Source organism: Scardinius erythrophthalmus (assembly GCF_964197995.2).
Source record: "Scardinius erythrophthalmus genome assembly, chromosome: 20".
Classification (NCBI taxonomy): Eukaryota; Metazoa; Chordata; class Actinopteri; order Cypriniformes; family Leuciscidae; genus Scardinius; species Scardinius erythrophthalmus.
Window position 1 is genome coordinate 23,214,602 of NC_138240.1, and position 24,850 is coordinate 23,239,451.

At 39.5% G+C, this 24,850-nt stretch overlaps 1 protein-coding gene across 1 annotated transcript in view; it reads left to right on the forward strand.

Moving 5' to 3' along the window:
- The window catches only part of LOC308680263 (multiple epidermal growth factor-like domains protein 9), a gene marked incomplete at its 5' end in the record, with an annotated part of 57,750 nt that extends 49,099 nt beyond the window's left edge, over positions 1-8,651 (forward strand). The window contains one exon of the mRNA XM_081348292.1: positions 7,271-8,651. Coding sequence (XP_081204418.1) covers positions 7,271-7,755 — 485 coding nt within the window. The 3' untranslated portion in view covers positions 7,756-8,651. The remainder of the gene's footprint in view (positions 1-7,270) is intronic.
- Positions 8,652-24,850: the final 16,199 nt, after the last annotated feature.

The window sequence follows — 24,850 nt, forward strand, 5'->3', positions numbered from 1 at the left end:
TACTGACAATTTGTATGTATGATTTATGTATATATTTACTTATTTATTTAATGAGTGTGGCTCATAAACTGTGGTCTGGCTCATGGGGGGGCGGCGCCCTAGCGCCCTCTATTGGCCAGCCGCCCCTGGTGGAAGCTCCCATCGGAAACACACGTGAAGCACGCAACATCTTTTTTTCTTTCCTTTTGTCTGCAACAGATTTCATCTTTAAGTTATCGAGAGGCAGTATGAAGTATTTATGTAAACAAATACATGTAACAGGATTGTAAGTAGTGTAGTTTGGCTGTTAAAAGATGATTTGTCAGCAGAGCCCGATAAAGGCAAACTTAGCAGGACGCCATCTTGGACAAAGATATGTTTGAGTGTTATTGGCTTTGTCTGTAAACCTAAGAGACTCACTTTGTTTATGAACAACATTTTGGGAGTGACAATCATATTTAAATGTGGGATTTAATCCAAACTCTTGTTTATTGACATAGTGATAACCATAGCAATGGATGGGTCAAAAATCTGATATGCCAAAATAGATCTGTGCATTAATTGTAAATGCAAACTAATAGACCTGCCACTTGTTCTAGTACATGTTGTGTTTCTTTGTTGTTCATTGATTTATATATTGACTAATATTTTTATGTTCAAATAGTTCAACAAATAGTTCCAATGTTTTTGCTATGGAATTGACATTGGCAATGTCTACAATCGACGTCCCTGTTTGATAATATTTATACTCTAGCGCGTCTCCTCATCGACGTCGGCCAAGTCCCCTAACCCTAACTTGCTGCGCAGCAATAGCTAAACAGACTTCAGAAAATGCCTTCGAATATGCTTTAATCACGGCCAGAAGATCTCAGACAAATTTGAGAGAGAATCCCACTAGCAAAAGGAATACATCAGTTTCTATAGAATAGAAGTGGCAAAAAGTGACATGATACATTTCCTTAGTTTTCCTACAATTTGATTGTTTCTTCATATGCAAACTCTTCTGTTACTAGGTGGAAGCAAACTTAGATCTCAAATCATTAAAAAAAATGGAAAAGATTAGAAGTTCAGTTGATTACTCAATATGTATATTCTAGACTGTTATATCTTTGAAATTGCCTAGCCAGCATCTCAGAATTTTCCACTGGTTTTGACACAATCTTCAGAGTACATTTTGTTCAAGTGTTAGAATGTTAGGCCAAAAGGAGAAGTAAGGTTAGATGTTAGAATTATGATTAGTTTGATATACAGTTTACTATTGTATTCATAAAAAAAATCAAGAGAATCAGTTGTTATTAATGTATAATTAAGATCTCATATTAAAAACTGATGTCATGAAGTCATGACCATGATCTCTTTACCATGATCTCTTATGGAGAGAGCAATATCTTACTTTAGGGCATGATCCTTGTAATTTTGTCATTATTTCCAGAGAATTTCTGGAAAAGTACCCTGGCATAATTAGGGATGCACCGATGAATAGGCCAATAAGTATTGGCCAATAAAACCAATTATTTTCAATATCAGCCTTTGGCCAACTGAAAGAAAATGTCTCTTGTGTTGAATATAGGGCTGTTAACACAACAGTAATGCATTAACAGTTTAAAAAAATAATAGTGATGTTAAAGCAGTCTTAGCTTTCAGATTGTGTATTTTTTTGCAACAAAATTCAAACAACATGAATTTTGAAGCTCTTAATAGTTATTAACACAAAAAGAACATGCATGATCATCAAATGGTGTGTTGAAAGATAGTACAACTTACCAAAATGTATAATGTTTCATGTAATCCCTCAATCAATGTTTCAATCGTAGAAAGAATTCAATAAAACAGCTTGTGAACAATATGTCACTTAACGTTGCATTTACCTCAGGAAAGTTCACAGTTTGTTAGTTAGCTATAAAATAAGCAAGAGCTCATTTACTATCAATTATATGCATATATGCTTAAATAAATTTAGTTTATGAAAATTCCCTTATGTGCAACTGAGTTGTATACAAACATTTCAGTTTTATTTGAGTGTAATAATTATATCTGAAATAAATAGCAGTTGAATATGACTCTGCTGTTAATTTTAACCTCTAATATAATAGCAGTCTACCGGTAACATCCCAGTAGAAGGCACCCTTTCCTGTATACTGAACTCTACTCTGTTCCTGTCACATGTTTACTCCTCCCTGTTTAAGAAGCCTGATTCCCTTTGTTCATTGCAAAGTATTGTTTGCAAGGTCTGCAATTATGAGCATTTTCCCCATTGTTGTGTCTTGCCTTGATGTTGGATTAGGCCTATCTGTCTTGTTATACTGTTACTTGCTCGGTTTTGTGCCTTGGATTTGGTTGCCTGATTAGATGGTTTTCTTAGTATTTGACCCTGGACTTTGTTACCTGGCTTGCAACTTTATGATTTACCCTGTTGCTACAAATAAAACTCTCTAGATGGATCCCTCTGCTCTCCCTGAGTCTAATATGTTACAGTACCAAAATGAGAGGGTCCCTGTATAGTTTACACTTACAGCATTAGTTGGGAGAGATTTTACTATCGGTATTGGCAGAGGTCATTCTTAATAATGGGCTATCAGTATCGGCGTAGAGATCGGTACATTTCTAGTATCAAGTCGTCATTGAATGGACTATGGGAGTCTGTTGTCCCAATGATTAAATAACATGTCACTGCATTTTTGTTTTTTTTTAATCAGTAACTCACAAGGGATGTCATGTCAATGGTATTTGTGGGAATTTTTGTCGCTGAAGGTGTTGCTAGGATCTCATGAGACATGAATAATGAATGCAAGCGTTGGTGTAGTCTGGATAATTTTTAATGATTTTATGACACTGTACGCACTTTTACCTTTCTGAGGATAAGTAGGCCCTATCTATGTTGAGGACAGTTGTTTAAGGTCAGTGTAGACTTCCTGTGTTGGCACTGCACACCTCTGACAACGCCTTATTTTATGTATTGTGGTGTCTAACATTAGATTGTATTGTATGTTTTAAACGGTTTTTTGACATTCATTTTAACAGCTATATGCTGCATCCACACATATCAGTAAAGTTTTAAAGGGGTCATGATATGCACTTTTATTTTATTTTTATTTTATAATGTTCTCTGAGGTCCACTTATAATGTTAACAAGATTTTAACATCAAAACACATCCTAATTTAGTAATAAGTAGGGGTGTAACCAGAGTTTGAAATTAACACTTGCCAGCCTACTAAATGCGGGTAAAAATCAACTGTGGCGGGTAACGCTATCAACTCACTAGCCAATTTGGCGTGTTACTTATGTTTACTCTATGATTTAGCACAATTACTCAACTCGTGAGTCATCATGATATATTAAATACAGCGTATTGCACAGAACCTGCCACATCTGGCTTACTTGAACATGTACAGTATGTAACTACGCAACAAATAACGGCGCGCTTGTTCAGTTGCATTGAAGCAATAGTGAAGATTAAAAAGCATTTGGTTAACAGAAAAGACATACAGTAGCTATTTTCCAACATCCTACATTTACAGTTCTTTGTACTGTATTGATCTGTCCACCTAAAACACATTTTTGGTGATAAGGATGACAGAGTAAGGGAGGAGATGGCTGGATGACTTAGAGTGAAAACACTCTCTGGGTGTAACAATACCCTAATGTCATGATTATACAGGAGGCGTCTAAATGAACATGGGAATATTACAAATGTGACTAATAGCGGGAGGTAAAACTCTAATTTAAAAGCTTGACCCGTCTTATTTGCTTCCTGTTGGGGATCTTAAATGTTAATAATGAAATGTTTTTTATGAGTCACTTCAAAGGATGCAATCACTGAAATAGTAGAGACTATTTTAGAGCAATATGCATTAGCTCATGTCTTTAAATAGATCCTAATAACATAATGTAAAAGTAAATGTAAACTTGTATTATATTTTTCAGTTGATTATGCAGACAGTCTCACCACCAGGAAAACTTATATTTTATAATGTTCTCTAAGGTCCACTTATAATGTTTTCAAGATTTTTACATCAAAACACATCCTAATTTAGAAGTAATAAATAGTACTGTAATGATAGCCTCATGTCACAATTCAATACATATCATGATACTGAAGTCACTATACATTATTATTGTGATACTACAAGACATATGATAAAAGGTTAACAAAAAATGTTCTGTTGATTAATATGCTAAATTTGATATTATATTGTGGGTGTAAATGAATAGGCTTGGACTTGACATGTGCGAGTAGGCGTAGACTTTTTTTTTTGCAGAGGCGGTTTTTCATTGCACTATTACTTCATAATGTGACAAAATCCTAAACAAGTTGTTTTGGTTGCTTGGTTTCAGTAAAAACTATTTTTGGACTAACGAGGAAGTTTTGAGTTCTGTTTTTGTAGTACCATGACCTCTTATACAGTGCCCTCCACAATTAATGGCACCCATGGTAAATATGATCAAAACTGGCTGTAAAAAATAAATCTGCATCGTTTATCCTTTTGATCTTTCATTCAAAAAATGTGCAAAATTCTAACCTTTCATTTCAGTAAAAGAATTGAATGTGGGGGGGAAATCACATTATGAAATAAATGTTTTTCTCCAAAACACGTTGGCCACAATTATTGGCACCCTTTTATTAAATACTTTTTGCAATCTCCTTTTGCCAAGATAACAGCTCTGAGTCGTCTCCTATAATGCCTGATGAGTTTGGAGAACACCTGACAAGAGATCAGAGACCATTCCTCCATACAGAATCTCTCCAGATCCTTCAGATTCCCAGATCCATGTTTGTGCTTCTTCTCTTCAGTTCAGCCCACTCATCAGGTCAGGGGACTGGGACAGTCATGGCAGAAGCTTCATTTCGTGCTCCGCAACAAATTTTTGTGTTGATTTTGATGTTTGTTTTGGATCGTTGTCCTGATGGAAGATCCAACAACGGCCCATTATAAGATTTCTAGCAGAAGGCATCAGGTTTTGATTTTTTATCTGTTGATATTTGATAGAATCCACGATGCCATGTATCTGAACAAGAAGTCCAGGACCTCCAGCAGAAAAATATGCCCACAACATTAAAGATCCAACGGTATATTAAATTGTACACATGGGGTACTTTTTATCCTTGCGTTCACCAAACCCATCTAGTGTGTTTGCTGCCAAAAAGCTATTTTTTTAGTCTCATCTGACCACAGAACCCTGTGCCGTTTGAAGTTCCAGTCATGTCTGACAATTAAATTTGCTGGAGTTTGTTTCTGGAGGAGCGGGGAGGATTTTTCTTGAAACCCTCCCAAACAACATGTGAGGATGTAGGTTTTTTTTTTTTTTTTTTTTGGCTTTCTGACCCCAAAACTCAACTAATCTCTGCAATTCTCCATCTGTGATCCTTGAAGAGTCTTTGGCCACTTTCATCCTCACCATCCATTAAGAGAGTATAGACACACGTCCTCTTCCTGGCAGATTCGTAACATCTTTAGTTGATTGGAACTTCTTAATTATTGCCCTGATGGTCAAAATGGGGATTTTCAATTCTTTAGCTATTGTCTTACAGCCACTTTCTATTTTGTGATGGTCAACAATCTTTTGCTACGCATCAGAACTATATTCTGTGGTTTTACTCATTGTGATGGATGATTAAGGGGATTTGGCCTTTGTGTTTCCTCATATTTAAACTCCTGTGAAACAAGAAGTCATAGCTGGACAGTTTCATGTTCCTAGTCACCCTGGTGTACTAAAAAAGGTAAATATTAATGGGAATATACTTCAGAGATATTTTACTCGTAAAAAATTCTAGGGGTGCCAATAATTGTGGCCAACGTGTTTTGGAGAAAAACATTTATTTCATAATGTGATTTCCCCCCACTTTCAATTCTTTTACTTCAATGAAAGGTTAGAATTTTGCACATTTTTTGAATGAAAGATCAAAAGGATAAACGATGCAGATTAATTTTTTACAGCCAGTTTTGATCATATTTACCAGGGGTGCCATTAATTGTGGAGGGCACTGTATGTCAAAAGATCAAGGAAAGATTGATTTCTCAATTCATGACGTCTTCAACTTTTATGTTTGTTGCATTAACAATTTCTGTCATGTGGAGATGTCCAAATGAACATGGAGATATCACAAATGTGACTAATAGCGGGAGATACAACTTTGGTTGCTTCCTGTTGGGGATCTAAAATGTTGATGAAATGGATTTTATGAGTCACTTCAAAGGATGCAATCACTGAAATAGTAGAGACTTACAATTTTAAAGCAATTTGCATAAGCTCATGTCCTTAAATAGATCCTAATAATATAATGTAAAAATAATTGTTTTTATTTTTTTATTTTAATGTTTAATGTCTTGCCACCATATTGGAGCGGCTAAGTGATATAATCGTTCAGTTTATGATACAAGCGTGAAAATTGGCATGAGCAGTCTCCATGGGTCACTTGACAAAAAAAATTGTCTGAGCCACTTGAAATTTCAAGATTTTTCATTTTTCAAGATGGCCGACACCTTAGTGGAGCAGTTAAGTGATATAGTGGTTTATTTGGTGATACAAACATGAAAATTGGCATGAGCAGTCTCTGATGGTCACTATACAATAAGCCACCCACAGCTACTTGAAATTTCACTATATCACTTAACTGCTCCACTAAGGTGTCGGCCATCTTGAAAAATGGCCGCCATCTTGAAATTTCAAGCGGCTCGGACAATTTTCTTGTCAAGTGACCCATGGAGACTGCTCATGCCAATTTTCACGCTTGTATCATAAACTGAACGATTATATCACTTATATCCACTACCAGGAAATTACTTTAAGATTAAAATTAATCTTACTTTTTTTTACCTTTTTAAATTGCTGGGAGGGGAAACATAATTTTAATGAAATATAAGAGAAAAATGAGGAACTACAAATAAAAAAAAATCACTGAAAAAAAAAATCCTTTGATTTATTTTGAAACAATTTTCACTTAGAAATTGCTAGTAAATTTCACGAATAATTACAAAAAAAAAAACAAGAAGAAAAAGTAGAAAAACATACTTCAATAATGTTTGTTTACAACTTTGAAATAAATAGAGAAAAAATAACATAAATTTATATTAAAAGAAACTAGGCCTAGATGCAGTCCTAATCCACGCTTTGGTTTGGATTGATCGCAATCTCGAATACTTGTTCAACTAATTGCTCTAAGTTATTTATTTTTCATTTATATCCTTTTATGTCTCTTCAGCTATTTTAATAATTGACACACACACTCTCTCTCTCTCTCTCTCTCTCTCTCTCTCTCTCTCTCTCTCTCTCTCTCTCTCTCTCTCTCAGCTGTGAGGATCTCCCCGACTCAAGACATCAAAACCTCCACAACACAAATCCCCAAATCCACAAGTTCCATTTCTTCTACAACTCCTTCCCATCTCCTCACTTCCCCCTCCCCCACCACCCACCCAAGCCTACCGACTCTGGAGTCCGGCACGGGAGACTCCGCGGGACACAACAGCACGGCCTCTGCCCTAACAGTAGTGTCCTGGACGCAGTTTAACGTCATCATTCTCGCCGTCATCATTGTGGTCGTCGTTCTCCTCATGGGCTTCGTCGGAGGCGTGTATACGTATCGTGAGTACCGCAACCGAAAACTGAATGCCCCGTTTTGGACCATTGAGCTGAAGGAGGACAACATCAGCTTCAGCAGCTACCACGATAGCATCCCGCACGCCGATCCCAATGGACTACTGGAGGAGGAGCCGTGTGTGGTCGCGGCCAATGGGCAGTTAGCGCTCGCCACCGCCGCCAACATGTACAAAGCGTGAAGTCATCGGTACAATTGCATCTTCTTTTAAAATGCGAGTTCAGCCAAAAACATTCTGTCATCATTTACTCTCCCTCATGTCGTACCAAACCTGTATGACTTTCTTTTTTTCTTCTTCTGTGGAACATAAAAGAAGATATTTTGAAGTACCATTGTCCTTAAACCGAAAGTAGGCAGGGTCCAAAACAACATCTATTCTTTTGTGTTCCATAGAAGAAATAGTCATACCGGTTTGGTTCAACATGAGGGTGAGTGAAATAGCAAATGGCATTTTTCAGGTGAACAAGACCGTTAATTCCGATGATAAGTGAAAGAAGATGGCCTGGGAGCCAAAGCTAACTTATTTATTTGATTCTACTCACTATTTAAGCTCCCCATTGCTTCTTAAATGATATCATCATGCAAGTCCTGCGACATTTTAGAGAGGACTCAAGGAAATACAAGACAAGCCATTATAACATGTTACTTTGCGGTGTCCCTCAAACACAAAAATCGATGAATTGTGAATACATTGCCTCTTAAATGAGTCTCTAAACTTTGTGTGTTTGGGTGTAAGGATGCTAAACTAAGAGGATTCACTTCCACTATTACAGAGGCAATTTGGACCCACATGGCAAGATAATTTAACCCCAAACTGCTATTTGTATAGGAAACTCAAAATGTTTTCAGACTGACCCAATTACACCAGTATTCACTATGGCTTTGGAATTTTCAATAGAAAACAGAGGAAGTTCATTCAATCAGCAAGAAAATTGCAAAGGAAACAAAGACTGCCAGGTAATAGCCTTTGATATGGAAACCTATGTGTGTGCGTTTGTCTTTGACAGAGACTATTTCACACAGATATCAATGGTGGCACTTTGAATTTCTTTGGAATGCAGTCTCGCTAAGAATTCCTCTTGACTGGATTCCTGCCACAGACTGGTACAGACCTGAACATGCTACATAACAGACATACCTGTAACACTAGCACCTGTTTCAGCCTTATTGTATTTTTGAGTGTGAGTGGGTGTATGTGTATATGCGTGCTTGGAGAGAGAGAGAGAGAGAGAGAGAGAGAGAGAGAGAGAGAGAGAGAGAGAGAGAGAGAGAGAGGCACAGTGTTGAGTGTGGAGACAGTTTCAGATCTAACTGTGTAGAGCTGGATTCTACGCAGGAATGTACAAAAGACTGGATTTCTTCTGCTGCATAATTTCACGAATACTGATCAAATCTTTGACACAATATTGTAGACATGAAAGCCATGTAAGCGTAAAATGGAAAGACTTTTTGGGAATCTGCAAGGTTCGACGGTGGACAGTGTTTTTTTCCTCCATTTGTCTGCAAGGACCCTTTTAAATGTGATTCAGGATCATTTTGATGATTTGGACAAAGGACTGGTGTTTGAACTAATGTGTTTTTTCCCCGTCTATTTAATTCGTCTTGTTTATTTCTGTTTATTTATCATTTGTGTTTGTCTCTGTGGTCTTATTTTATCAATGTTTTTTCAATCTTCATGCTGCATTGTACAGTGTATCATACCGAATGCAAACTCTGTAGGCTGAGTTGTGAGCACAACCTCAAAGATGTGTTGGAAGACTTATTTTCTTCTCTTATTTTCTTTATAATTTATTTAGTCAGGTTATGTGTTAACTCACAGTATACAATGGGATTTTGGTGGAAATACTGTATTTTCTCATTCCTGAGTGGTCAAATGACTGAAAATAAAGGATTATTGAATCAAAGGACTTGCTTAAAAGAGATGGTATGTCACTTTTTAAAACTGAATGAGTGAATGGACTGCATTTTCAATGTTAAAAGGATAGTCGAACCAAAAACGAACATTCTGTAAATGATTTACCCTATGTTGCTCCGAAACTGGCGCTATTTTCCCTCTGTGGCATACACAAAAGAAGACTCTAATGTTAACTGTTTTGTCCATACAATAAGAGTCAGTGGGACCCAATGTTGTTTTGGACCCCATTGTCTTTCATTGTATTGACAAAACAGTTAACATTAGAGTTCAACAGCTGTTCAAAACGCCATCTTTTTGTGTCCCTCTGAAGAAAGAAAGTCATACTGGCTTGTTTTGACATGAGGGTGAGTAAATGATGACAGCATTTTACTTTCTGTGTGATTATCACTTTACAGTTTTTCAAAAATTCTTAGTTTGTAAAACTATGGCTCCATTTCTCTAAGCTCTACACACATAACCACAAAACACGCACACAATATGCAAAATGTCACACTTCTGTCAGGACAACTATCGTCAAATACGATTGACAATTAGCATACAGTTTGGATTGGTGGTTTGGCTGCTGATAATACTGCGGTAACGCGATAGCTGCTGATAATACTGCGGTAAGGAACCGCTACAAACACGCCAAACTACACACAGATGTGAAAAATGTAAAACGCTACTACATATTGTGTCTTTTGCTTGTTCAGTTTGCAGTGGAGTGTACAGGAGTGTGTCACATGTGCATGAATGTGAACAAATACACTGTTTAGAAGTATGAATAACTGATGCATTTTACACAGTTATGGAACTGAATTGAATCAATACTGAACTGACTAATACTAAAACTGAATAATGACACTATTGGCTTTTTAGAGCTGCTTTACAGCAGAATTTGAATTTGCTAGTGCTACTATTGTGAACTGCTGTGAAACAATTTAAACTGTACAAAGCGCTTTATAAAATAAAATTGACTTTTTGACTTGGCTTGTATGCATATTCAGTATATGAAGAGTTCAGATGCAAAAGCCAACTGAAATTTTCTTCTAGAATGATCATTTTTATAAAGCTTGTATATTTAATTTAAGTAATTTCACTTAAATGACAATTAATAGGTAATTTGCATTGCCATTTAAGTGAAATTATTGAACTTAAATATACGAGCTTGATAAAAATGATCATTCTAGAAGAAAATTTCAGATGGCACTTAGAGGCTTTTGCATCTAAACTCTTCATATATATATATATATATATATATATATATATATATATATATATATATATACACACACACACACACACACTATAAACAAATGCAAGGGGGTAAAGTTTCTAACACTGATTTTTGATTTCTAAGTCTTATCTTAGAAAATCAAAATCTTTTGATTTTTATCCCTAAAATCAGAGGGAAATGATAACACTGATGTAGAGGCACCTAACCCTGGTTGTGAGCCTAAACAAAAACTGTAAATCTAATTGGTTGATTGGAATGTTGATCCAGGAACATGTTGTACTTGGTAAAATCACATTCACTGGTAATTTGCGCCGCACATTCATGTGTTTTGGTGGAGACGTGGCTTTTGAGATGCTCTGTGAGGGATCTTATGCTTTCAAAGCTAGCTTGATATTGCTAGTCTCTACAAAACTACACCCTAGCTTTAATGTAGACAGACAACTATACAGTCCCTCCAGGATTTCGCGATTTCTTTGTGTGATTTTTGCGATCAAAATGACTGATTTTGTGGTGGTAATTTCCAGAAATTTGTGAAAGAATTTGCGATTTTTATATTTTAAAATTAGGACATCACATTTACAATAATAGTATTATGTCAGATGCACAATAGTCATACATGACACAAATCACAAACAAAATGCATAAAACTTGTTTATTTTGGTCTAATCAAATTCTCATCAAATGAAAAACTTTTGAAACAACCTATGGGCATTTTTTTTACCTGACCTATGTAAATATTAACAGCAGGTGTAATAGACTGATCAGGAATGTGATTGGCAAAGGACAAAAAAGCAGGAAAATATACTGAAATTCAATCAGGCAATCATACATTTCACAATTTTATATTTATATATGAAAGTCAAAGAATTCAGAAGTGTGTAGGCTATATTTATCTATTTTTTACAGTCTATGATATAGCCTACACTACACTACACAGAAATAACATACAATTAAATTATGCTTATTTTAAATGTATTGTGCAGGCTAGGTATACAAAAATATAGGCTTTTAATAATCTTTCAGTGCGCAAAACCATGAAAATATTAAACGCTTCAAAAAAGAGCGCACAAAGCGCGTATGCGCATCGCGGGTGCAGAATGATGTGCTCAAAGCAACCTGGAGTCACAGTGTGCTGCGCTGCACAAGTGCGCATTTAAAAGTTCACGGCACAAAGCGAAGAAATGTCGAGCGCACAAATCCTAGTGTCTATCTGTCCAACAGTTTATTGATCATTTGTTTCTTCACAGTTTTAAATTCCAGTTATTGTGCGTTTGATGCCGATTCACAGGGGCGGACTTTACCATTAGGCAAAGGTCGGCAATTGCCTTGGGCCCCAAGCTACCTAGGGGCCCCCAAAATGCCCCATTAATTTATGCTTAAGTTTTTTTTTTTTTTTTTTTTTTTTTTTTTTAATTTTCGCAAATTATATATTTCTAAATCTCCATTTGCGAAAAATGGCATCAAATCATTAGTCGCAGAAAGGAGGGGGCCCCCCACCTCACTACATTGGACTATTCCATTATCTCACGCATCTGCGAAAGTGACAAGGCTGTATTGCGACAAAAAACTGACAGAGAAAAAGAAGTGATTGACAGAGTGTACAGAGTAGTAGAGTAAAAATGAAGCGAAGCTACACAAGCGGTGCTGAAAAAAGGAGGAAAAATTGCAGAATAAGGTAACAAACTTTTTTGTGATGCCCGCTGACAATGACAACAACGATACAGGAAATACACAAACAGAGCAAGATGAGTCTAAACGTGAAAATGAAAAGTTTCGAAGTTACCCAAGCGTCTCAAATAAAAGAAAAAAAGACTCAGATACTGTAAGTAGGCTATTCGGAAAGCTGCCAAAGATGACAAACTTTTTATGGCTAGGAACAACAAACGTCCAACGCACAGAAAGATCGTGAAGCAAAGAGGACATGGAGACCGACAGACAAAACAGAGCAGTTTAAATTACTTATGATATGAAAAATCTCAGGTCTCAGATTCTGTCAATTCTATTACGAAATAATAAATACCGTTTGGAGCTTGTAATGTGACGTGACCGATCCCTAGAGGCACGTGAACTGATCATCTTCGGTAATAACTTACCAAAATGTATTCCTTATTCATAATATCGACCAATAAGTGTTTTTCAACCGCGGAAAGAGGTAAAACAGCTGGAGAACAATCGTCACATAACATTTAGCCTAACGTTCCTCAGGAAAGCCATTTAGTTACCATAATATAGGCTATAGCATGTTAGTTGACTAGAAAAAAAAAGATATAAAGAGTATTTAGCTAAATAGGGCCTATGTGTAGGCCTACTATATTATTTATTTAGTATATTGTTTACTTATAATTTAATTATAATAAAAAAGCATTGTTTAATTTTAGTTATTTTTAACCTTAAATAATACCAGCTGATATGGCTCTCTGTATGTTCACAGCATTATGTGAGTTTTTTTTTTCTTGAGAAAAATTAACGCCTATCTTGTGTACCTAATATGTATCCAAATGAGTCAATATTGAATCAAATCACAAGAATTGAATCGAAATGGTGAAATTTGTCAAGCAAAAAAAAAAAAAAAAAACAGAGCTTACCAGAAATTGTACCATGTAAACATTGTAACGTTTCTGTTTAGGAGTGAATACGTGCATGCAAGGTTTAAAGGGGAAGTTTTATTTCTCCTCTCCAACCTTTACCTGCCTATTCACCATTCAGTCTGTAAAAAAGAGATTTCGCTCTCTTTTAAAGGTGCAGTGTGTGATTTTTAGACGTCACAATAAGTCGATCTTCATAGAAGGGGGTTCCCGCGGTTATGTAGATATGAATGACTCATTCTAAGGTAAAAAGAACATAACGGTTCATTAAGTAAGGTCTTTATACACCACTGAAAACATAGTTATGGATCTTATATTGCATTTCTGTCAATAGATCCTCAGAAATATGACACATTGCACCTTTAAAGATCGGATGGGGGGCCCATACATACCTTCGCCTTGGGCCCCCAATTTGCTAAATCCGCCACTGCCGATTCATAGTCCTTGTACGTGTGTGATCTAACAGGCACACGGTAGCGCGAGTCGTTTAAAAACAGCTACAAACTCCAACAAAATAAAGTCATTTTATGCAAATACACAGCCTTTTCTCTACAGATCAAGCATTATAATGTATGCTGCTGTAACCGGAAGAGGCGCGCGCGCTGTTTGAATGCTGAATGGAGAATGACAGCCGCAGAGGAGGGAAAACGAGTTTTCGTAAACTTTAATGATGTAAATAGACTTCTGTCCCTCACATTAAGCTATGAAATAGGCTTCAGATGAATTTGTCAACCAAACTGACGCAGGGGCGGACTTTACCATTAGGCAAAGGTCGGCAATTGCCTTGGGCCCCAAGCTACCTAGGGGCCCCCAAAATGCCCCATTAATTTATGCTTAAGTTTTTTTTTTTTTTTTTTTTTTTTTTTTTTAATTTTCGCAAATTATATATTTCTAAATCTCCATTTGCGAAAAATGGCATCAAATCATTAGTCGCAGAAAGGAGGGGGCCCCCCACCTCACTACATTGGACTATTCCATTATCTCACGCATCTGCGAAAGTGACAAGGCTGTATTGCGACAAAAAACTGACAGAGAAAAAGAAGTGATTGACAGAGTGTACAGAGTAGTAGAGTAAAAATGAAGCGAAGCTACACAAGCGGTGCTGAAAAAAGGAGGAAAAATTGCAGAATAAGGTAACAAACTTTTTTGTGATGCCCGCTGACAATGACAACAACGATACAGGAAATACACAAACAGAGCAAGATGAGTCTAAACGTGAAAATGAAAAGTTTCGAAGTTACCCAAGCGTCTCAAATAAAAGAAAAAAAGACTCAGATACTGTAAGTAGGCTATTCGGAAAGCTGCCAAAGATGACAAACTTTTTATGGCTAGGAACAACAAACGTCCAACGCACAGAAAGATCGTGAAGCAAAGAGGACATGGAGACCGACAGACAAAACAGAGCAGTTTAAATTACTTATGATATGAAAAATCTCAGGTCTCAGATTCTGTCAATTCTATTACGAAATAATAAATACCGTTTGGAGCTTGTAATGTGACGTGACCGATCCCTAGAGGCACGTGAACTGATCATCTTCGGTAATAACTTACCAAAATGTATTCCTTATTCATAATATCGACCAATAAGTGTTTTTCAACCGCGGAAAGAGGTAAAACAGCTGGAGAACAATCGTCACATAACATTTAGCCTAACGTTCCTCAGGAAAGCCATTTAGTTACCATAATATAGGCTATAGCATGTTAGTTGACTAGAAAAAAAAAGATATAAAGAGTATTTAGCTAAATAGGGCCTATGTGTAGGCCTACTATATTATTTATTTAGTATATTGTTTACTTATAATTTAATTATAATAAAAAAGCATTGTTTAATTTTAGTTATTTTTAACCTTAAATAATACCAGCTGATATGGCTCTCTGTATGTTCACAGCATTATGTGAGTTTTTTTTTTCTTGAGAAAAATTAACGCCTATCTTGTGTACCTAATATGTATCCAAATGAGTCAATATTGAATCAAATCACAAGAATTGAATCGAAATGGTGAAATTTGTCAAGCAAAAAAAAAAAAAAAAAACAGAGCTTACCAGAAATTGTACCATGTAAACATTGTAACGTTTCTGTTTAGGAGTGAATACGTGCATGCAAGGTTTAAAGGGGAAGTTTTATTTCTCCTCTCCAACCTTTACCTGCCTATTCACCATTCAGTCTGTAAAAAAGAGATTTCGCTCTCTTTTAAAGGTGCAGTGTGTGATTTTTAGACGTCACAATAAGTCGATCTTCATAGAAGGGGGTTCCCGCGGTTATGTAGATATGAATGACTCATTCTAAGGTAAAAAGAACATAACGGTTCATTAAGTAAGGTCTTTATACACCACTGAAAACATAGTTATGGATCTTATATTGCATTTCTGTCAATAGATCCTCAGAAATATGACACATTGCACCTTTAAAGATCGGATGGGGGGCCCATACATACCTTCGCCTTGGGCCCCCAATTTGCTAAATCCGCCACTGAACTGACGTGGAAAAAGCGGGAGGCGCCGAAAAGCGCGCTGTTTGCATCCCTGTACTTGGAAAGGAAGGAAAAATGCATCTCTTTGCCATCTGTAACCATGGTGACGTGCCGCCCGGTGTGGCCCTGTTGCACGTGGACGGCGATTGTGGTTTAAATGCGTTTTACATTACAGGCTTCAGGCCCTGTTTACACGAGAACGCTCCCGGGTGAAAACGTAAAAATATTTTATCAGATGTGCCTTTCGTTTAGACGGCGACGGCGTTTTGGGGGCTTAAAAACGCAAAAAAGTGAAACCACCCTCTTAAAAACGCTCCACCGTCGCGTTTCCGTCTAAACGGTAAAAACGCAAAAGTCTGCTAGACAGTAAAGGCACCAATCAGTGCTTCACATTGCCACCTAGCCGCCTGGAGTGCATACTACATTGAATTTCACACACTTTTGCGTCACCGTATGCACGCAGATTTCCCCCCCATAACGCTCGTGTAAACGCAGAATAAAAAGTGATCACTTTTGCATTTTCTCTTCAGATCGTTTCCGTGTAAACGTAGCCTCAGTAAATCGAGGAAAAGGAGTTCCCTTTCGAAAGGGAACTCTACACTACGTCAGATTGACGCTATGGGGAACGCCTCAGGCGTGACAGGTGTCTGAAATAAATATCAACTCACGTCAATTATGTTGACCGGCGACAGCCCGTGAATCATCAGCTTGATTGATTAACGCGCAACCTGGATGTATAAAGGGAAGCCTTGCATACATGACAACATCTTTTCGTCTTCAGGGACTGTTTGTCTGTATTGAGAATATCGCTGAAGCGCACGGGAGGCTCTCGAGAGAGCCTCTTGTGCAAACTGTGAGCGTTTTTTATTTAAAAATGCTCCGCTTTCGCGGATCCTTTTCTCGAGGGAGGAGGGTTCAGCATCTGAGCTGTGGTGCGTGCGATCTGTGAAACAATACTGTTTGGGTACGAGGCGTTCACAGTCAGTTCCTAAGGGTGCTGGCAGTGTTCATTAAGAAATATCTCGGCGCGCGTGAGAAAGAAAAAATCCGTGCGCTGTCGGATGTTTCAACCTCGCACCTGTTGACTTTCTTCTCGAGGGATGAAAGCCAAATATTTTTTAACGGCTCTTTTCTCGCGCTTGCCGAGGCAGTGTGTAGATTACGAGAACGTATAAATGTTAAAACAGTATTGTCTGGTGAGTATGGCTGCATTTAATTCTATGAATTAAAATGATGGAATATTATCTGACTTTTAAGAAGTTAGATATTTAGTAATTCAGCCTATCATCCAGATCGCGTTATCCAGTGTTTTTGGCTGCATTTTAATTGAAAAATGAGCAGTGAACAAAAAGAGCAGGTGTAATTCTGGTCTTTTTGTAAAATGTGAAATTAACATATTTCTGTTTCTTTTCAGACCACATCTCCTGTTTTAGAGTCTGGGGCAAAATGTTATGGGAGTAAATCTAAAGATTTTTTCGATGGTCAGGTAGTAGGTCTTAACAGGCCTCCTTGACCAGACAGTCCCCATTTTGCAACCGGACAGTGCTTGGGCCTCCCTGAGGTGAGCTCCCAGGAATTGACTGTCAAGGAGTAATGTGGTTATCAGGTTATAGGCCTCACTAGGCCTTCCTGAATATGAGCTTCCACATACTATGGTTAAATGAGCTCCCACATATTATGGTTATCAGGTCATAGGCCTCACTAGGCCTTCCTGAATATGAGCTCCCACATACTGTGGTTATCAAGTTATAGGCCGCTCCAGGCCTTCTTGAATATAGCTTCCATATAATGTGGTTATCAGGTCATAGGCCTCACTAGGTCTTCCTGAAAATGAGCTCCCACATACTGTGGTTGAATATGAGCTCCCACATTCTGTGGTTATCAAGTTATAGGCCTCACCAGGCCTTCTTGAATATAGCTCACATATAATGTGGTTATCAGGTCATAGGCCTCACTAGGCCTTCCTGAAAATGAGCTCCCACATACTGTGGTTGAATATGAGCTCCCACATTCTGTGGTTATCAAGTTATAGGCCTCACCAGGCCTTCTTGAATATGAGCTCCCACATACTGTGATATGAGCTCCCACATTCTGTGGTTATCAAGTTATAGGCTTCACCAAGCCTTCTTGAATATGAGCTCCCACATACTGTGGTTATCAGGTCATAGGCCTCACCAGGCCTTCCTGAGTATGAGCTCCCACATACTGTGGTTGAATATGAGCTCCCACATACTGTGGTTATCAGGTCAGAGGCCTCACCAGGCCTTCCTGAATATGAGCTCCCACATTCTGTGGTTATCAGGTCAGAGGCCTCACCAGGCCTTCTTGAAAATGAGCTCCCACATACTGTAGTTGCCAGGTTATAGGCCTCACCAGGCCTTCCTGGTTATGAGCTTCCACATGTCAGGTTACAGGCCTCACTGGCCTTCCTGAATGTGAGCTCCCACATACTGTGGTAATCAGGTTTCAGGCCTCATCAGGCCTTCCTGGTTATGAGCTCCCACATACTGTGGTCGCCAGGTTACAGGCCTCATCCGGCCTTCCTGGTTATGAGCTCCCACATACTGGGATATCAGGTTACAGGCCTTACAAGGCCTTCCTGAATATGAGCTCCCATACACGGTGGTCGCCACGTTACAGGCCTCGCCAGGCCTTCCTGGTTATGAGCTCCCACATACTGTGGCGCCAGGTTACAGGCCTCACCGGCCTTCCTGGTGATGGGCTTCTACATGTCAGGTTGCAGGCCTCACCCGGCCTTCCTGAATGTGAGCTCCCACATACTGTGGTCATCAGGTTACAGGCCTCATCCGGCCTTCCTGGTTATGAGCTCCCACATACTGTAGTCGCCAGGTTATAGGCCTGGCCTTCTTGGTTAGGAGTTTTCACATGTCAGGTTTCGGGCCTCGCCGGCCTTCCTGAATGTGAGCTCCCTCATACTGTGGTTGTACATGAGCTCCCACATACTGTAGTCGCCAGGTTATAGGCCTCACCAGGCCTTCTTGGTTAGGAGTTTTCACATGTCAGGTTTCGGGCCTCTCCGGCGTTCCTGAATGTGAGCTCCTACATACTGTGAGCTTCCACTTACTGTGGTTATCAAGTTATAGGCCTTACCAGGCCTTCTTGATTATGAGCTCCCACATACTGTGGTTGAATATGAGCTCCCACATTCTGTGGTTATCAAGTTTTAGGCCTCACCAGGCCTTCTTGAATATGAGCTCCCACATACTGTGGTTATCAGGTCATAGGCCTCACTAGGCCTTCCTGAGTATAGCTCTCACATACTGTGGTTGAATATGAGCTCCCACATTCTGTGGTTATCAAGTTTTAGGCCTCACCAGGCCTTCTTGAATATGAGCCCCCACATTCTGTGGTTATCAGGTCAGAGGCCTCACCAGGCCTTCCTGAATGAGAGCTTCCACATATTTTGGTTGAATATGAGCTCCCACTTACTGTGGGTATCAAGTTATAGGCCTCACCAGGCCTTCTTGAATATGAGCTCCCACATACTGTGGTTATCAGGTCATAGGCCTCACTAGGCCTTCCTGAGTATAGCTCTCACATACTGTGGTTGAATATGAGCTCCCACATTCTGTGGTTATCAAGTTTTAGGCCTCACCAGGCCTTCTTGAATATGAGCCTCCACATTCTATGGTTATCAGGTCAGAGGCCTCACCAGGCCTTCCTGAATGAGAGCTTCCACATATTTTGGTTGAATATGAGCTCCCACATGCTGTGGTTGTCAGGTCACAGGCCTCACTAGGCCTTCCTGAGTATGAGCTCCCACATACTGTGGTTGAATATGAGCTCCCACATACTGTAGTTGCCAGGTTATAGGCCTCACCAGGCCTTCCTGGTTACGAGCCTCCACATGTCAGGTTACAGGCCTCACCGGCCTTCCTGAATGTGAGCTCCTACATACTGTGGTCATCAGGTTACAGGCCTCATCTGGCCTTCCTGGTTATGAGCTCCCACATTCTGTGGTTATCAGGTCAGAGGCCTCACCAGGCCTTCCTGAGTATGAGCTCCCACATACTGTGGTTGTATATGAGCTCCCACATACTGTAGTCGCCAGGTTATAGGCCTCACCAGGCCTTCTTGGTTAGGAGCCTTCACATGTCCGGTTACAGGCCTCGCCGGCCTTCCTGAATGTGAGCTCCTACATGCTGTGAGCTTCCACTTACTGTGATTATCAAGTTATAGGCCTCACCAGGCCTTCTTGAATTTGAGCTCCCACGTGCGGTGGTCGTTAGGTCACAGGCCTCACCGGCCTTCCTGAGTTTTAACCTTCCACAATTAGTGGTCAACAGGCTTTAGGCCTCTGCGGCCTTCCTGGTTATGAGTTCTTTCATGTCAGGTGGCAGGCCTCACCAGGCCTTACTGAATGAGAACTCCCACGTATTGTGTCTATCAGGTTGCAGGCTTCTTCTGGCTTTCCTGATTATAGGTTCCCACGTACGGTGGTTCCCTGGTTACAGGCCTCACCAGGCCTTCCTGGGTTTGAGCTTTTACATGTCAGGTTACAGGCCTCATCCGGCCTTCCCGAATGTGGGCTCACACATACTGTGTGATGAAGTACGAGCAAACCTTTACTTCATTCCTTTTTGGTACATACGTTCCGTACCTTTTTTAAACCATGCTTATGGTAAGTCACACGACTTATGTCTTGTGTATTTTCTAAATCCATTTTCTATGGTAAGGGTCATGCGCGTATCGCTTCTGTCCCTTCCTATGTGGCTCAGACCCTGGTCTTACTTCCTGTCGTCACTTTATTACGACAGATGTTTTTCTCTAGCTAACTTCCACACGTGGTCACCGTGTTACAGGCCTCACCGGCCTTCCCGAGTATGAGCTCCCACATGCTGTGGTCGCCAGGTTAGAGGCCTCATCAGGCCTTCTTGGGTTCAGAATGGCTAAGTACATGCACTTTCTTTCATGTACTTCCTATTTCCATTTTTATGGTAAGGGTTGTGCGCTGTACGCTTTTTCCCTTTCTGAAAGTGAGCTCCCACATCCTGTGGTCGCCAGGTTAGAGGCCTCACCGGCCTTCCTGATATGAGCTCCCACATGATGTGGTCGCCAGGTTAGAGGCCTCACCGGCCTTCCTGATAGGAGCTCCCACATGCTGTGGTCACCAGGTTAGAGGCCTCACCGGCCTTCCTGATATGAGCTCCCACATGTTGTGGTTGCCAGGTCAGAGGCCTCACCGGCCTTCCTGAAGGTAAGCTCCCACATATTGTGGTTGAATACAAGCTCCCCCATGTTGTGGTCGCCAGGTTAGAGGTCCTACCAGGCCTTCCTGGAGGTAGCTCCCTTTAGGCCCTCACAGGCCTCCTCAGTGTTTTGAAACACAAACACTGGGTAGATCCATGGATCGAGTAGAGAGACTCCCCTCGCTGGCAAGGGTTGTAAAGCACTATGCTGAGTCATACTCTCCAGGATGTCCCGTCTCTGAGATCCGGGCTGAGTGGTTCACTGCCTGTTTTGCAGTCCCTCGGGTTGGATGCCTTCTTTAGGCAAGTGTCCAGAGGCTCTGTCTTCAGACAGACAGGAAGTGGCCAGACTCTAGTGTCTTATGTAGTGACACCAGGTCAGGCCTGCCTGGTGGTATTTCAGGTGGCACGCTCCCCTGAATAGTGACTGGCTGGGAGTCCCTTGGGCCCTCTAGCCACACTCCCTAGAAGGGACCCCTTCTTTTGGAAGCTGTGGTCCTAAGCCTTTGAGCTGGCCCAGATATACCCCCCATTAACTATGTTCTGGCGGTTTCTTGGTTCATTAGCTTGGGTGATGACCGGTAGGGAGTGCTGTCACTGACAGCCCGATGTGACCTAAGGGTGAGTGGTTCCAGTGTTTTCTGAATTACTGGTTCGGACAGTTGTCACTGCCTTTGGGCATGCACTCCCCTCAGCATGGTGGCGTTGGTATATCGTTCCCCATAGCGTCATTCTGACGTAGTGTAGAGTTCCCTTTCGAAAGGGAACGTCTCAGGTTACGACTGTAACCTATGTTCCCTGAGAACAGGGAACGAGACACTACGTCTTCCTGCCATGCCTCGGGGCCTGCCTGCAACAGTCCCTTCAGACGATAGGATGTTGTCATGTATGCAAGGCTTCCCTTTATACATCCAGGTTGCGCGTTAATCAATCAAGCTGATGATTCACGGGCTGTCGCCGGTCAACATAATTGACGTGAGTTGATATTTATTTCGGACACCTGTCACGCCTGAGGCGTTCCCCATAGCGTCATTCTGACGTAGTGTCTCGTTCCCTGTTCTCAGGGAACATAGGTTACAGTCGTAACCTGAGACGTTTCCCCTTTTACCGCAACATCTGTATCCACGTAAAAATGCATTGAAACTTTAATTAAACTAGAGATATTTCAATTGGGTGATTATAATTTAATGTTTTGTGAGGTCTTTTTCATTTTTGTGATTATTTTGCGGTTAAATTAGGAATTATGCAGGATCGCAAAAAAAAAAATGCGACAATTTGTTGTATTCAGCGATCGCGGAATCGCGAAAAACTGGAGGGACTGACTATAAGTAAGTTGTAGACTGATTTCACAAACTGATTTGCTGTTTGTTAGATCATCCAGAACAGACCAAAACAGCAACAGCTCAACCAGTGGCGTGAGTTTTGGGTGGGGTTTGTCGTTTTGACCGACCAATGGAAAATGCTAAGCGTGTTTGGAAAACCTTTTTGAAAAGAGTCATTATTTTTGCAGAAATTAGACATTGTAGCGACAATGCGTAGAAAACCAACCACAAAATAATCTTCTTCCAGAATATTAATTCAAACAGAATATTAATTCAAGATTTGGTCAGGACTTCTATCCTCATCCATCTTGTCACGGGATCCAGGTGCCGACCAGCCTGACTAATTACAGCCCCAGCACTAACACATAACTGGTCAAAGCTAGCTTTGTTGCCAAATTACTGATTGGTTAAGAGAAAGACAGAGACCAAGGTCTCACAAAAGAGTCCTCACATTCCAGATTCAAATTACCCAACCATGAATCATTCACAGTCTCCAGAAAGTCTGCTAACCAAAGACTTTTATTGGTTAACTGAAGGAAGAACTGGTCAACGTTTGATAGTTTTGCAAGACGGATCGATACCAGCAAACATTCCTGAACCCCTCCTCCTGAAGACCTCTGAACGAACAAACAGAGTTCTGTCTCTTCAAACCAGAGAACTGATTTTTACCAATAACTATACATAAAATCATTCAAGAACAATTTTCAATGGACTTATGATCAGACATCACGCAATTACAGAATTCTATGTTGTTTTACGTGTGTGGTTTCACCTGTGTGTGTTTTAGTATGCTTTAACCCCATATAATTCATGTAATTGTTATAATTATTAGAGGTGTGAAGCAAAGTGTGTTGTGTGTCATATCAGTATGATCGTATGCTTTTGATTCAAAAGATGACTGGAATTAAATCTGTGTAAAATGTTTCATATTCTGATAATTAGAAATCATGCCTAAACTGTGCATCTGGTCTTTTAGTTTCATTAGAGAAACCCCCCAGGGAAGACATGATTTATGACTTTGCAAACAAAGCAACAGTCAGGACTTCATTGGTAGGGTAACAAACCTTTATTTGTTTTAAAAACCCTTTAAAAACCAGCGCAGAGCGTTGGGGGGGTTGGAGTTCGCTCTCTAAGTTCGTTCAAAATGTTCTGATACAGAAGAGCTCTCAACGAGTGCAGAACAAAGACGGAGACGGCAGACGATGGTTTTAGTAACCATGTAACGTTAACAGACGAGCAGATCAACCCAAATTAAGATCAGATGGGTTAGATTCAATTCCAGTCATCTAGCTCCTTTCCGTATCTTATTTTCTTTCTTTCTTTTGTGTTATTCTTCTTTTTCGATTGAAAGTCTCGGTTTTAAGTTAAGTTTTGCTGCAAAGTTTCGTTCCACGATTCACGGCTGCAACGCACGCTTTCAACTTCAAAGACACATCAACCATCAGCAACCGCCAGCCACCACGTGACTGGTTCTCGCCCCATCTATCCAGGCACGAGGAGACCATAACCAACGAACAAACCCCTTTGACGCTGACCAAAGGAATTCCCAAAAGGAACGCAAAAGCAAAGACGCAAGTACCTCCAGACTAAAACTGAACTGGTGTTTTGATAGATGTAATATCCTGTCTAAGAAACGATAGAAGGGTTAAATTAATGATTGATGGTTCGTTCAGGTCATGTCTTACAAGTGCATATAGAAATTCGGAATTTCCTTCCTCTTACCCTTAAACTCATTCTTCCCAAACTCAGTCTTCTTTTTTGTATTTCTTTATTGTGTATTTCTTTTCTTTCTTTCTTTCTCTTTCTTTCTTTCTTTCTTTCTTTCTTTCTTTCTTTCTTTCTTTCTTTCTTTCTTTCTTTCTTTCTTTCTTTCTTTCTTTCTTTCTTTCTTTCTGTAACTTCTTTATGAATGTGTGTGTATGCGTGTGCGTGGGTTTGTGTTAGATATTTTAGATAATTAGCTTTGTGTGTTAGTATATAATCAATAAAGTATTGTTCGTATTTGAAAAGATATTGCTTGTGTATGTGCTTAACAAATTTATTGTCTTGAACTTCGATCAAAAGTTACCGATGCTTTTACCCTATTTCTTAATTTACTGTTAGGGGGTTATTCTTTCTTGGCCAGGAAGATATTATATTTCCTAGAGTTAATAATTGTTTATGCTTTCTGTTCATTGGATGAACTGATAAATGATCATATTATTGATTCTGTTACAGTAAATTCTGAAAATAATTAAATTATTAATTATTGATCATAATTTGTTATGAATAATAATTAATGATATTTATACGGGCGTATAAACGCTACAACATTTTACCTTTAAAACTAAAATTTTGCAATTCAGAAGAACATTAATTTGTAATTTTGGACAATATTTTGGACAATATTTTCATAACTGAATGCATTTTATAATTGAATAATTTTTCAAGAAAAAAACTAAAACATTTGACTAAATTATGTTATAACCCTGATCAGCCTGCAGCTGTGTTTGGTAGGTTTCACTCACTTTACTTTCCCAATATCTTATTTTTGAGACGTTAATCAGAAGGCATCTGA